General features: G+C 32.9%; 3 protein-coding genes across 3 annotated transcripts; 1 reads left to right on the top strand and 2 right to left on the bottom strand.

Moving 5' to 3' along the window:
- Positions 1-629: 629 nt before the first annotated feature.
- LOC120630303 (nucleolar GTP-binding protein 2) lies at positions 630-8,147 on the bottom strand. The gene is made up of 4 exons (XM_039899486.1): positions 5,969-8,147; positions 3,877-4,393; positions 2,348-2,528; positions 630-962 (listed from the first exon to the last, which is right to left on the bottom strand). Exons 1-4 carry the CDS (start codon positions 7,982-7,984, stop codon positions 869-871), a joined length of 2,808 nt encoding a protein of 935 aa, XP_039755420.1. The 5' UTR covers positions 7,985-8,147; the 3' UTR covers positions 630-868.
- Positions 8,148-9,935: 1,788 nt separating this feature from the next.
- LOC120630288 (transmembrane protein 170A) lies at positions 9,936-10,709 on the top strand. The gene has a single exon (XM_039899469.1). It carries the CDS (start codon positions 10,235-10,237, stop codon positions 10,631-10,633), a length of 399 nt encoding a protein of 132 aa, XP_039755403.1. The 5' UTR covers positions 9,936-10,234; the 3' UTR covers positions 10,634-10,709.
- A 1,606-nt stretch (positions 10,710-12,315) lies between these two features.
- Positions 12,316-16,283, bottom strand: LOC120630287 (centrosomal protein of 135 kDa). Its single transcript, XM_039899468.1, has 2 exons — positions 12,977-16,283; positions 12,316-12,880 (listed from the first exon to the last, which is right to left on the bottom strand). Exons 1-2 carry the CDS (start codon positions 16,094-16,096, stop codon positions 12,746-12,748), a joined length of 3,255 nt encoding a protein of 1,084 aa, XP_039755402.1. The 5' UTR covers positions 16,097-16,283; the 3' UTR covers positions 12,316-12,745.
- Positions 16,284-16,373: the final 90 nt, after the last annotated feature.

The raw sequence follows: 16,373 nt of genomic DNA, 5'->3' as shown, positions 1-16,373 counted from the left end.
TTGATGTTACTGCTTCAATGCTGAAAAAATATTGGATTCTAATGTCTTCTACCTTGCCCGGCACAATAAATAACCTATAAGGCATTTTACATCGACGATATTTGTAATACTAAGTGCTGATTTTCAATTGTCATTATTAGGCATAGAATATTATATTAGACCTTACAGAAAAAGGCATTTTTTTTATCAAGACATCCGGGTGTAAAATAATCTTGCACTTTATTTAGCATGTTATTTGGCCACATAGTTTAGGAGATAGGTAATCAAACAATAAAGTACCATAATCTTTTTATTTAATATTTGCCCGTCAGTCACTATTGAGACACCATCCGTTTCTGTGTCTGTGCACAGTTGTCTGTGTACAGACGCAGAAACGGATAGTGTTACATTTAATCAAATAAAAATCTGTTGGCTTCTCTATCATTATTGAAGCCTCACTCAATTTCATTGTTGCAAAATCAAAATATAAACTGTACAGGAATCGTCCAGTTGCGGTTTTATAATAAGATACGTATAGATATAACAGCTCTTTACGACCCATAGTTAACTCGATTGGAACCGCAGGGTTCATGATAACAGATTAATGATAAGTCTTTTTTGTTGAATGGTTTATAAAATAAAACGAAAAATGTATCTGCATACTTTATTAAGACGTCCTAACAATCTGTTATGGCATGAGATTAAAAAGTCGAAGGAGGTAAATACAGATAGTAACACTTTACTTGGCCGGTCTGAAGTTGGCTTTCAAAGACGTGCACGCATGTACACGCTACTATTTTATTAATAAAAACAATATCTGATGCGTAGCAACTCGTTGCTTATTTCAGTCCGGGCAAATAAGATCGCGCGTACTACAGTTGTATGGTTTTCAACGCTTGCTGCGTTTGCTCATTCGTAAATCTCTCTCGATCTCGTACTGACGCATGTCTGTTCTCTCTAAGAAATCTCGACGGTCCAAAAATCTGTAAACATTTTTTTTTTAAATATTATTAAGCTTGACATCGATCCTATAAGAACCGCCAAAACGCACAATACAAAACACTCTTGTAACAACAAGACTACACAAATTTGTTTTCTGGTGGGTCGATTAAATGATCAATTCAGGCATGCATGGATGAGTGCTTAATAATACATACATTTTCACATAATAGTGAAAATATATGTACACCGAAGGCAAAAGACCTAGAGGCCGGTCCCCAACAAGATGGGCAGACCAGCTGAAAAAATCAAATTCAGACCGCTTCTATCAAATCGCAAAAATGGCCTCCAACAGAAGTCGATGGAGACAGTTTACCAACGCGAAGTTGAGATCTCACCAGGACCACGATCTTCAGTGATGAAGGAACGACCATAGAGAGAGAGAAAAATAATGCGTTTATATCAATACATACATTTAAACGCATACCCATTTATCACACTTCACAATAATAATAATAACAGTGCGAGATGTGATAAATGCGAAAGGCTGCGAAGATTTTTAACAACGATTGAACGTCTGATTTAAATTACATTTGGCCCAGAGTTCACAGCGTAGGGTAACAGATAGATTGTGGACAATATGTCTGTGTAAGTAGATTTCAATTAACAATATCAAAAATAATAACCCATCCCCTAGGGAGATATTTTAGTAATCCTCAGCACATAAGTTTCTAACTGCTAGCTTCCCGTATAGAAGAGAGAGAGTTAAAGCAGGATAAAAGAGGATCCTGAATCACTCAGAGGGTCTAAAATGCGGATTGGCTGGTATCTAACATGTTAGATATCATGTAAGTTCAAATAAACGAGATTGAGGCTGTGATAACACAAAAGCTTTATGGGTATGTCCGACCCTTGGCAGCACGGACGTTATGTGGGACTTCCTCTAAAGATGGTACACCAGAACTAAAAACCACCCGGGTTGTCTAGCCAGTTATCACAAAATCGAATCTATAATTAAAACAAGGTAGAACTATTGTTTAATTTAAAAAAAAAAAAACTTAAAATATTTTTGAATAATATGCTATCCCATATTAAGCTTACAGTCGTGAAAAAATATGCAAGTGCTACTAACTTTGATTGAAAATGTGCGTGTACCCCGATATACTTAATACCCTTTCGAGTGTACGCGCGTAATGTTACGTTGCGTAAACGATACATTATTATGAATTGGCTGCCATTGCGGTTGGTTGCTGAATTTTTTTTGGAGAGTCCCGTTGTCTGTCATCGAATCTCATCACCTAAATGGGACAATTTCGGAATAAACCCCTATCGAACAAAAAATAATTTAGCAAATACAAATATATAATGACGTAGTTATGTCCGAACAAACGTCCCTCCCTTTTAAAGTCGATTAAAAAGATAAACTCACCCAGTTTTCCCTTTGTTAATACTTGCAACTTCTTCTTCTACGCCTTCTTCTTTTTTATAGGTGTTCCAATCGAGTTTAGATTTTTCAAGTGTCGACAATGTATTCTTCTTATTTAGCTGGCCCAAAACACTGGAAAGGCCTCCGCTGCCTCGACTTCGGGACTTTTCTTCTACTTTACTTACTGGAATTGACCATTTTTTTTTATATAAAAAAGTTCCCTGGCGCAACGGTGAGCTTTGCGAATATATTATTTCGGAATTTTCTCTGGTCTGGTCTGGTGGGAGGCTTTCGCCGTGGCTTGTAACGACAAAGACGGTAAGCAATTTTGTGTTCTGGTGCAATATCGCTTAGAAACCGATTCGAGGTATGACTACCATACTCTCTAACAGGTTAGCCCGCTACATCTTTGACTACTTACATCATCACTTACCACCAGGTGAGATTGCAGACAAGGGCTAACTTGTATTGGAATTAAAAAAATAAAAAGTAAAATTAACATTGTTAAAAATTGTTTTATTATTTTACTACTATAATGAAAATCGAAAAGTTGGCAGTAAAACTAAATGTTTTTTTTGTTGACGTCATGTTTGTTTTTAAGAAAATTATATACCGCAATTTTGTGGATGCAAATCATTCAATCGTTGATCACAATCAACACCATAATATTTCAGATAAGATCCGTCTAAGTATATCTATACTCTTAGTTCTCAGAGAAATTACCATGTGTGTTTTAAATATAAAGACGATAAACGAGAAATACGAAAATAATACGAGAGTTTGTTTCTTTTTTCGTTTATACTCTTACGAAAGAACGAAAGAATTCGATGAAACATTCGATAGCCCAATTCTAGAAAAAGGTTAAGGCTATTAAACATCACACTACAATCCTTAGGAGAAAAGGAAAAGGAGAAACGAAAAAATAGCGCAGCCACAACAAAAATCGTAACACAAATTATTGTCAAACATAACTATAATTGAAAACCAAAAACCGTTCGGTATTATTTTAAGATTTGTAAATACCGAATTTTAATAATTGTTTTACTAATAATTAGATACCTACAAATACCAGTGACCAGGTACAAGAGACGATAGCTACAATTCGCAAGAGTGTTGCAAAGCGTGCATGTTACTTGTTCATTATTATATTCTCATTATTATTTTCTTATCGTAATATTGACTAAAGTGCTGCCAATCTATCCGCAGAACAAATGTGTCGACAAACTAATGACGAGTATCGCCTAGTGGCAATTTTGTAGTTTTACAGTAACAGTGTTGTAAAACATCAAACAATTTAAACATCACTTTCGCCTACTGTAAAAACTACACATTAAACACTATAAAAAGTGTCATTTGTTTGTTTACATTTGGTCCGCGGATAGTTTGGCTTGGCACTATAGTGTAAAGCACACTAGTTTCATGATGTAATATTTTAACCAACGAAATGACAAAAAAAAAACCGAAACAACCGAGCGAGTAACCAGGTAATTTATAGTAGTAGTAGTAATTTATAATGTTTCGACATTACACACCTGAAGCTGCACCCTCCGTCGTCTTAATTCGTTCTTTTATCACATTATTTTCAACAACAACGGTTTCTCCTGCAAATTCGAATATTCGTCTCTCTCTTTCCTTATCATCTTCTTTCTCTTTTGCACTGAGTTTTTTAGCTTCTGGAATATTTGTAGAGGATTGTGCAGGCTTCACAGTATTTGATTCAGTAATTGTAGATTTTGGTTTAGTGTCAGTTCCTTCTAAGAACTTGGACCACAGATCATCTTCTCTTTTTTTATCCTCTTCCGGTATCTGAGCTTCTAGTTCTAAGGATTCTGGTTCTACTTTTTCTTTAGTCTGAATTTCACTAACGCCATTTCTTGTTTTAATTTTCTTTTTTCCTTTAGATAACTGTACAGATTTTCTCTTCTTGGTTTTGTGTTCAACTTCCTTTTCATACTCTATGTTGGTCTCCTCATCAGCCGATTCTTCCTCAGAAACCTGTGCAGGTTCTTCAGGTACATAGTCATCGTCACTTTCACTTCCAGAAGACATCTGAAAAAAATTTGTTAATTAATTAAGATACAGTTGAATTATAGATATAGCTTGCCTCCTAAAATTGCTGGTATTGCACATATTTAATATACTATACATATACCAGTAATTATTTTTTACTTCGCCACTACTTAGCCCCTTACTACAATCTCACCCGATTGTAAGTGACTTAAAGCCTAAGATGGTAGCGGTCTAACCTGTTAAATAAATAAATAAATAAATATATTACGATAGTGCACACATCGCCATCTAGCCCCAAAGTAAGCGTAGCTTGTGTTATGGGTACTACGATGACTGTTGAATATTTTTTATAAATAATATACATAAATACTTAGAATATACATATAAACACCCAGACACTGAAAAACATTCATGCTCATCACACGAACATTTTCCAGTTGTGGGAATCGAACCCACGGCCTTGGACTCAGAAAGCAGGATCGCTGCAAACTGCGCCAATCGGCCGTCAAACAAGTCAAACAAGTGTTAGTGGTATGGTAACGTTAAATCGGTTGGCGGCACCCACTCACCAGACTGAAACATTTATTAAAGATAGCTTTAGCAAACAATTCTCGAAACTTAAATTATATGTAGATTTCCATGAAGATATGTTCTTCACCACATATAAGATGGCGCCACTGTAGTTCCGTTTAGAGTTTTGTGTACCACAAAAGTCACAGAACTCACAGATGTTAGATCTACTAAACTAATTCTGATAGCTAATTATACAGAAACTAAACCCAAATAATTTCCACTATGATTCAAATGACACGCCGATTGGCGTAGTGGACGGCGACCCTGCTGAGTCCAAAGCTGTGGGTTCGATTCCCACAACTGGAAAATGGGTGTGTGGTAAACATGGATGTTTTTCAGTGTCTGGGCGTTATATGTATACATGTATTTTATAAGTATTTATGTAATATTATTCCTTAAAAAAGTATCATCAGTAGTCATCTCAGTTCCCATAACACAAGCTATGTTTACTTTGGCGATATGTGTATTGTCATAGTTATTTATTTAAATGACGAACAAAATCAAAAACGGGCTTGGCATGATACTCGCCAAAAGCAATGTTTGTACATAAAATATTGATGCTATTTCTATTAATTTTTTATAATTTTTACCAATGGATAAACAAATTTAAATTCATTTAAAACAGATAAATGATTAAGAAGGTCTAAAAGTAAAAGAGAGTTTGATACTGACAATGATTGTTTTATTTCGACATACTTGACACAAACTGAAACCCTGGAAAGCCCTGGTGTCTCAGAGGTTAATGTAACAAAAAAAAAAAGAACTTGGGTCCACAAAATAGGACCCATATTTATAACTATTACCCACAGTTTATTATTATAAAAACTGAACACTTGGTTCCATTAGTGTTCAGTGTTCAGAAGGTGTGACTACCAAGTTTTATACTGAGGCTTAAAATAGTAATATTAACTGCTTCTGCTAGTGCTCTGTAAATACAAATGGATAAGGCAAACATTAAAATGAATACAAAAAATTATATTTATTCTAAGCAGAATATTAAATCTAGACAGGTTTTTTTCTATTTCTATTCCTGTTTTTAACATTCGACACTTCATAGAAATCGCTTCCTGTTTTGGTACGCTTTTGAGCCCTTTCCAACGCCCGCCTTTGCTTTGCAGTCATCTTCTTCTTTGAAGATGCATCATCATTGGCTTTGTGTTTCTTTCTTTTCTGCATCACATCTTCTACTGTAAATGTTCCACTTGCTACTTGGAGCCTCTTTCTCTTTAATTCTTTAATGGTCTCTGGATCATTTGTCAAATGATCTTCCACATCACTGCACTCATTTTCGTCAGTGCTATAAAAGTCACTAATATCAGAATCACTATCATCAACAGTTTCATTTTTCTCTTCCTCTTCTCCAGTCTGTGATTGGCTCTCATCTAGTGTTTCATCTATACCTTTTAACTCTTCTGGAATAACAATATTATTAAGAGGTTTCACATCATCATCATTGTCAAATCGCAATCCTACCCTGATCTTAGCAAAATCTTGTGCTATTACCAACTTATTGACAGTTAAGACAGGCTTTTCTGATGCATCGTCTTTTTCTTCCACTTCTGTCATCTCCTTAGGAGTTTCTTTATTTTCTTCATTTAATTTCTCAGCCTCTTTATCGTCATCATCCTTTTTTGGTAATGGAACCTCGAATCCTTCAGGTGCTATATAAAATGGAAGTTTACCTCTTTGCCAGTCATTCAGTACCATTTTTGAAACTTGTGGAATATCAGGTTCTCCTTTCTTTAGTAATTTTCCAGTGCGAGCAGCTAATTTTTCTAAAAACTCTGTTGCAGTTTCCCAACCGTCAACTTTGTATGTTTTTATAAGGTATTCCTTTCTGACTCTCTTTATCACCTCTTCAATGTAATCTTCTGGGTTTTGTACAAGTTCAACCCTCACTACACCTTTAAGGACTTTTTCTGTGTCGGTTTCCGCAGAGGGATATACAACTCCAGGACAATCAATCAAATATATTCTTCTCATTAATGTTATGTATTGCCATACTTTTGTTTCACCAGCAATAGGTGCAACTTTACACACTTTTTTAGCTCTCAGAGTATTAATAACAGAAGACTTGCCTACATTTGGATATCCAATAAAGCCAACACTAATTTGCTTTTTGTCAATATGTAATTTAGCAAATTGTCGCAGTAAATTTATTAGCGAACCCTTACCAAAAGGATGTGTCATGGATGCATGGAATGCAATTGTGGGGTATTCAGAGCTCAAAATTGCCACCCACCTCTGTGTTACCCAATTTGGAACCAAATCCACTTTGTTTAAAATGAATATTAAGTGCTTATGTGGCTTTTCTTCTCTCAAGAATTTTTCTACATATGGACTTCTGGTACCCATTGGATCTCTTGCATCAAGCACTTGCAACAACACATCTGAGGAATCTATCACTTTGTACAATTCATTCCAAATTCTTCTGCTCATCCCCGCTCCAAATATCCACTCTCTCTGACCATCTTTAATGCCACTGTCTTCACGCACTCTGTCTATATCTTTAGTTTCATCGTATTTTTCAGCATTCTCTTCAACAGCTTTAGATAAAGTTTCCAAGTCGTTAAATTTTAAGTTAACACGTTTTCTTTGTTTTTTTGGACCAAATGTTTGATCAAACCCTTCAGTGTCTAGTAAATGTACTCTGGCATTTTTTGCTTTTTCATTGAGCAACGTTATTGGCAAATTTGTTGGTTTCATTATAACTTGATAAGGATTTTTGACAGCAGCTCCAAACTCATCTTGGAACTTTTGTAATGCATTTTGTGATATTACCCGAGAATTACCAAACCATTTCTGGTTTGGCTCAACCCTAGCTTGAGTACCAGATGGCAGCCAACCTTGAAATGGTGCAGGCGTCAATATTTTTCCCGTCTTATCTCTTTTGGCTTTGAAATTACGGTACATCTGTAGCCTCTTTATGGTTCCCTTGGTTCTAGGTTTTCCAACACCTTTCAAACCTTCGGTAGGTCTCTCGGGATTCATAGAATGCCCGGACTTGTTGAAGCCCTGCTTCCGGGGCGCACCCGGCGCAGACCTCACTTTCACCATTGTAAAATTTAAAATATATTACAGTCACCAAATCACAATAACACGCGGATCAGGCTCACTGCTCAATGCTGCAATTACTTTTCGAGGTTATGTGATTTTAGATTATTCGTTGTTGACAGATTGAATGGAACGCCCGAACTTCACACAAGTAATCGATAAACTTTTAACTCTGAGACTGATTGTAATGAGGCTTACCTTTATTTAGGATCAATCCCAGGCTTCAATTTAAGTATTTACAGTATACTATGTTACTTTTCAATTATATTATACTTTAAAGATATCGATGAACGCCAGGTACCTATTAAAAAACTTTACAGACCACAGATCGGTAATACTAATAGATTATTTATCACAGACTATAGGTCCAAATTTATAACTTGTTCCTAACTTCAGGTACCAAAATTTAGTGACACCTGCAGCTAAATCGATTAATCGTGAAGAATTGATTATTTTTAAATGATAGTTTTATACCTTTACTAACGACCCACCCGGATTCACACGAGTGCAATGTATTTAAGTGTGTATGTAACTTGAATTCAGTTTTTCAGGATTTTGAATGTAGCACATGGTATCCACCGTGCCCCCGCTTTTTTAAACTCTGATATCCTCTAAGAAATTCATTTTAATGATATGTGTGAGGAACAATTTTTATCCACATTAAATTCACAACGTGTCTAATGTATTTAATTAGATAAGGAATAATACTGTATTATTTAAAATACATTTGTACACCCATATTTTTTTTTTATATATATATAATGAGGTAAGAAACGACCAAATCTAAGATGGTAGAGCGGGCTAATCTGTTATAAGTGTTTGGCAGGAAACCCATACCCCTCGATTTATACGCAGAATTGTACAAACATCCCTTTGAAATGTTTCGCAAGTTGGCTAGAAAATATAATTTCTAATTATATAATCTAATAGTGAGATAATTTTCAATAATAAATTTTGAAGATATATATGATTTATATTGGTGGTACTGAAAATTATTTAACAGAATATATGCTATGCCTAACATTTTAGGCCCAACCCAAATTTGAACGCAGGCACCTCTCTTTACAAGGCAGTTCTTTCCGGTTTATTATCCTTGAAAAGTTATGTCTATAATGTCAATTTGGCGCACGTTCTTTCAAACCAAATATCTAACAATAATCAGCGCAACCCGACCCAGAATAGAAAAAAATATTGACTCCGTGAACCCCAGTTGAACATAGTAAACATAAGTATTTCGCAAACAATAATTATATTAAGAAATCCATCACTTTTATTATTTGTAAAAATGTTTCATAAATGGATTATCCTTTATACTTGGTTTAGTTTAATTTTGTTAAAAACTTAGTTGATTTTGATACGTATTTATGACTACAACAACAGCAATATGCAATATGCAATCAATAAAATCGGATGCTATTAGATTAAAAACACGTCCAAGGAAAGTTGAGACATTTTTACAATAAATTAGTTTTGTTTGACCAAATACAAACTTAACAGCTTTGATTAATAGTTTTATTTTTATACATTAATAAAATGCAATGTATACATCACACGTTAATATTTTTTTTATACTTTGTCAATATTCAACAGGGTGCACGGCGCAAGACTATCTGTGTTACACATGGTTACATTTTATGCTCATAAGACACACACACGTGTGTTTTAGTCTCATCTTTGTAAGTTTGTAGTTTGATACCTCTATTATGGTATAATAGAGGTAAGTGCACCTTTATTTTCACTGAGGTTACTTATAGCCGATCTATTGATAGTTATAAAATAAATCTATGATTTACTTGGTCTATAATCAAATTTGTATAACTTACCCTTGAAGAACAAGAATCTACAGCGAGACAAATAAAGACAAAAAAAAATTTTGACGTTTCAGTCATGATCGTGAAGATATTTTGTAATTTGACAAATGACGTTTTCCCTACGGGAAAGAATGGGGAGAAAAAATAATGTCAAATGTTATTCATGTCAAACACAATGTCAGAAGTTGAAGTGAGAACACTGAATAAACCAAACCGATCACCAAAGCAAATCTTATTCTTTAAAACGATTTCTAACAAACAATAGTTTTTTGTAATTTCAGTGATTTTTCAGTTGTAATATAAAAATTCCTATGTTTTAGCTAAACGGAGAAAGTAATTGTCGCAAGCTTTGGTGCAGTGTTCTGTTTTGCTTTTGTGTCATTCTTAAATTCATGATCACAACTGCCCCGATGCCTGTAAGCATCAAAACCCTCGGGACAACATGTATGACATGTTGTCAGAATTTAGAGTATCAGAGTTTGATTCATTTGTGGATATATTGAGATTGTCTCCTCGTGACGCTCTAGACACATTTGGCGAGATGTGGTACCCAGTGTTTTTGTGGTCTCTATGCTCATCCGTATTCGTACACACCTGTGCTGCACTCGTTGCTTTTGGCACATTAAGAAAGCATAAATATGGAAAGTTTTTCCCTGTGTTACTTATAGTGATGGGTGTGGTGAGTCCGGTGACCTCAGGTGTAGCAAGCAGTGCAGCAATTGCCTTTATTTATCGTGCAGCAGACTTAGCCATGCCCCCCATACACGCCATGATATGGGGCATAGGACAGACTATACTTGGTGCTGGTATTGGCTTCACAAGGATTTTAGCTACACTGTAATATTCTACATATATGAAAATGTGAGAGTAATAATGGATAGAAACGAAGAAGTATGAAACTACAGTAATGTCAATTATCATAGTTTAATAGTATGATATATGATCTTGAGGGATGGTGCTGAATGTTGCATGATCTCTTAATGAGTTTGCATCAATAATTGTAATTGTATACATTATACATATATAAAAATACTCATTAGTGTAATAAATTATTATGCTTGCTATTATAAGTGACATCAATCACTCTTCATATGTGTCTTGTAGGCCTAGCAGTGAACTTTTGATGGTGGCAATTTTTTTTACTGGGTGAATTCAGTGCACATTATTACAGTCAAGATTATAGCCAATAAGGATGGAAATCAGCCAATCCAAGCCAGTTCATTATATTGTCACAGTCAAATTTCTATGCTACCTCTAGTATAATATGCATCATAGGCATATGCTCTTCATGTAGTCAAAATTGAAAGGAATGTTATTTATATAATCCCTGTAAATTTAGCATAAAAATATTATTGTATTGATAGATGTAGCACAATGGCCAGCAAATTGTTCTGTAAAGAGATCCTAATGTAAGTTATTGTAAAAAAATTAGTATTACAATTATTTTAAAATATGACTGAGTTTTCAACTAAGTTACTAACCAGATACTTTGAATTGGTGGCATGCAGTTTAAAAGGTGAGAAAGGCACTACAAGCTTTATAATTTAATCCCAATTCAGTTGTGTAATAATACAAAGCTTTTGTTACTTCTTGCTTGCCTTGACAAGATGTACTTTGCATGTCACTGTTTATGTTAACCATTTTTTTAATGCATACTTCATGCAAATATGCATTCCCTAAAAAAAGTTTATTAAAAAAATATAATTATATTTTATGAAAATGTCAAACATGATTTACATGATTCAGCTGTTTAATTAGTGATCTTATTTAGACCCACCGAAATCTGAAAATTAACATACTGACTGCAAATTATTATAGCTTTAAAAAAATTAACTGCAATGTTTTAATTTTGCATATTGTAAATATTAGTCAAAATGTATTTAATTGGCAAAAGCATTTTTTTGTATATAATCTGGTGAAATATTTAATTTTTAGTATAGAATACTTAAATATTGCTTTATAATATATCCTAGTGTACTTATCAGTGAATACAAATTTTCACCTACCTCTGTTTAGAATGATTGAATAGATATTGCAATTATTTGTCATGGGTGTTGATAAAAAAATCAAAATGTATGTATTGTTTAATAATATGACATCAACTAAATTAATGTCTATTGAATATTAATAAATACCCATTATTTTTAATTTCATAGATTGAAATTGTAACCTATTTATTTTGATTCATCAAAAGAATTTTCTAAGTCCCTAACAACTAAAGTTTATAATTGATATCATAAGTATACTTATAAAAAAATTTGCTAGTGTACAAAATAATAAAACTGACCATCATCTCACAAGTTTAAACCCTATAATCTGCAATATTACATAGCTGTATTATAGTTTGGGTGTATAGTATAAATTTTTATATAGGAAAGTATTGCAAGATGTATCAACTTTTTAAATGTATATCAAAAGGGAAAGAATAAACTTGGTTTGTAATATACAAATTGTTTCCTTTATTTATCTTAAGTCTTGTATATAAATAATATAATAATATATTACAATAATAATACACCAGACATTAACTCATTCGTGTTTAATAAATGCTTTATGTTTAATTTACATACATTCCATAGTCTATCCATATTCCATTACCACTGATCAATAAATTAACCAACCAATTTTCATAAACTACATAGTACAAGTAAAAACATAAACATGTTTGGTCACTTAAGTCTAATTAATATTATCAGAAATTCAATACATAATCAATTGCTTTTGTTTAGGTTAGCATGATATTGATTCAATGTAAAAAAAACACTTTCAAATTTTTATAATAACATACAATTACAAATGAGTGTGTCATGCAGATTTTTTTATGTTGTGTTGACTTTAAGATTAACATTTATAACTCTGAATAAATAACAATATATTGCACAACAATCATTGCTTATATTGTACTACACTGGTCTGTTAGTGCTCTTTTTACATCATACCTCCAATACCTTACTCAAAGTGTACTACTGTATATATATTTTGAATGTCTATGGTGATAGTGATCACTGTCATCATCTTCATGACTTAATTCTTCAATTGTTTCTCCTAATATAAGAGGGACCTCTAGCTTCTCCTGTGATAAGATGTTCTGAAAAAAAAAATTGTTTATAGTTAGTACTTATTAATAGTAAAAAAGCATATTGTTGTATCAAATTAACAGTTTTAGTTTCATAAATAAGATTACCTCTTCAATGTCTTCATTCTGAGAGTTTAGTCTGAGATGTTCCTGTAATGACTTAGTTTCTGCTGTTGCATCTTGTAATGCCAATTTCAACTCTACAATTTCCCTTCTTGCATTAGATAATAAAGTTTCTGCAGTCAATAAATTGTCCTTTAGTTGTTCTTTTTCTGATTCTAGTTTACCTTTAGAGCTTGAAAGTGTTTTGATTCTATTTTCATATAATTTTAATTCTGAATCACTGCTCCCTATACCACCAGTATTTTTATTTGCTTGCAGATTACTGCACAATTGCTTAAGGTAAGATACATTTTGCCCAAGAATGACTTTTTCTTCAGTAATTAACTTTATTTCACTTTCTAACTGGCTTATTGTACATGTCATTTCTGAGATTCGAGCCAATTGACTTTCAATTATGTTATTTTTGTCTATTAGCTTTTCCTCCAAATTTTGTATTTTATTTACATATGTTTGTAACTGCAACGATTTAGAGGCTGATTCGCTTTCTAAGGAATGGTTAGTATTTTCTAATATATTGGCTTCTACAGAGAGGCTAGCAAAATGTTCAAGCATATCAGACCTTTCAGCTTCTTTTTGTGATAGCAGATCCTCAATCCTTCGGATCTCTGCAACATAATGCTGTAGTTGCTGCTTCAAACCATCTACATCTTTCTTCGATTTCTCTAATTCAATTTTTGTCAACTTTAATGCACCATTAGAATCCGCTAAACTGTTTTGTAAATGTTTATTTTCCATAACAGCAGTATCGAATTGTTGTGTTATCCTTAGTATTTCTCCATTTAAGAATTTAATTTGTGATTCATAATCAACTACTTTGTGTTCAGTAACTTTATTCAAAGTAAGTTTTCTTTTCATATCTGCAATTTCATTTTCTAGCTTCTTTATATCATATGACTGTGATTGTATATTATGTTCTAAAACACCAATATTTTCTGTTTTGTTGTCTAATTCAATAACTAATTTATCACGTTCTTTGTCCATTACCTTTATATTATCTATTAAATGTAACTTATCATTCTTGAGTTTCAGTATTTCTGATTGCAAATCTTTACATTTCTTTTCCAAACTTTGAATGGTATCTATAGATAAACTAAGTTTTTTTTGAGTTGATAAGAATTCATGTTGTACGTCAGAACTATTTCGTTCAGTTTCTAATTGTATATTTTTTATTTGGTTAGCTAATGTTTTTTCATTGATATAATCTGTTTGCAGTCTTTTTATTTGTTCTTTTAGAAAGTTACATTCTTCTTTAAGTTGCTCCGCTGAAGCTTTTCCAGTTCTGTTAGTCATTTTATAAGAACGATTTTCTTCATCTAAATGTTCAATTTCATTTTGTTTATGTATTAAATCTCTTTTTAACTTATCAGATAATTCTGTTGCTTCTTTATACAGTAAGTTATATTTTTGTTTGTCTTTTTTTAATAACTGTATTTCTTTAGTCATATCCTCAATTTTCGCAGTCAGTCTTGCAGATGTTTGTTTATAGGAGTTATCCTTATCATTAGAGTTCAAAGATTTATATTGACTCAATCGTTGACTAAGTAAAATATTTTCCTTTGACAATTCAGTGTTTTCTATATTAAGGTGACTTACAATATCTTTATAATTATGCCTATTAAAGTCCTGTTGGATGTCCATTTTAGCTTTTAATTCATCATTTTCTTTTTTCAACATAAGTATCTTTTGTTCACTCTCACATAATTTAGAATGCAAATCCCTAATGAAAGCATTGTTAGAAGACATGTTAGGACTGAGATGGTTCCCCTTCTCCATACTAGTAGTATTGCTTTTAAAAAGTTTCATAGTTTCGGTCAAGTTATCTTGAATATTCATTATATAAGTCTCATATTTTTTCCTTTCATCTTCCAAAAGACTCTTCAATTCATTTTTCATAACACAATTTGGAGTATCTTTATGAAATTCAGTCTCAGTTCTCACTTTTGTATTGAAATTTTTATTGACTTCAGACAAACAAAGTAATTTATCCTGTAAACTTTTGTTTAGTTCAAGTAAATCTTTGATTTCTCTTTGTAAAACATCCTTCTCTTTTAATGCAAGACTTAATGATTCTTGATATTTTTTTATTTCTGAGTAGCTTTCTTTATAAGATCTATGTGTTAATTCTCTTTCCAATTCTGAATTCTTTAAAGTCAACCCCTCTATTCTAGTTTGCAAAAAATTGATTTCATTCATTGCAGAAGCCAATCGTTTATTACAATCATCTTCTACTTTGAGAGCTAATCTGTCAACTTTTTGCAACTCCTCCTGTAAAGTTTTATTCTTATCAGATAAAGCTAAAGCACGGAGCATAGCTTCATGCTGCTTTTCTAGACTGTTCTCAATTTCTTTTTTCATGTTTTCATTTGCTTTTTCAAGTTCTTTTACTTGTTTTATTACTTTTTGTATTTTTGCATCTGGTTTCTCACAGTAGAAGTCTTTACATAATGCTCCTAGAGGTCTTCCTCCTTCTAAAAGTATATTTAGTCTAATGATTTCACTGTCTCTATATTCAATTTGACTTTTGAGTAATGCAATATCATCAATATACTGACTGTTATTTTCTTGCAATGTCTGAATTACTTTGTTGAGTTCTAGAATATTTTTGTCTACAGATTCACTTTTTTCATTACAAATACAAAGTTTCGATGATTGGCAATCACCTCCATCCTTCCTTCTACTCTTATTTCGGCTGCTTTGTGTTTCTGCACACAAGCCTCTCAAACTCAAGTCCCGTATATCATGTTGTAGTTTACTAATTATTGTTTCCTTTTTTGAGACCTCATCGGTTAAAGTCTTAATTTTTCTCCGGCTGTCTTTGGTAACTTTTAGGTTTTCTTCTTTTAGTTGCATTAACTCTCTATGTAGGTGGTTATTCTCTTGTATAAGTCTAACATTGTCACACTTATAAGGTTCTGCTTCCATCATCAAGGAATCTCGCTGCAAGAGAGCTTCTTTAGAGAGGTCCATATAATGCTGTAAACTGCGCGTCGTTTGGAGTAAATCGGCAAGTATACATTCTACCAAAGATACTGCGTCTACCGGTAATGTACTATTGTAACCAAGTTCTTCGAGTTTTCTTTTTAAATCAAAATAAGCCTCACTCATATTGAAAAAGTCAAAGATTTAAAAACGTATAAGGCAGTTACTAATTCATCAAAATCGAGTAGATTGTGCACTACGTATAATTAATGTATGCTAAAAATGAAAACCAAATTGTACTGATGTTGACTTTACAAATACAAACACCAATCGCCAAACTGCTGCCGGTACCTACTCCAGGAAGTACCTAACGTTTAAAAAACCTAAATAAAATAATAGACACCTGACATTGACAAGAAACATGATGACAGTTTGAGTGTTGACAGTTTGTCGAAGAATTGAA

This window comes from Pararge aegeria, chromosome 16 (assembly GCF_905163445.1).
Source record: "Pararge aegeria chromosome 16, ilParAegt1.1, whole genome shotgun sequence".
Classification (NCBI taxonomy): domain Eukaryota; kingdom Metazoa; phylum Arthropoda; class Insecta; order Lepidoptera; family Nymphalidae; genus Pararge; species Pararge aegeria.
Note: the sequence above shows the minus strand (reverse complement) of the source record. Positions and strands in the feature narration are given on the sequence as shown.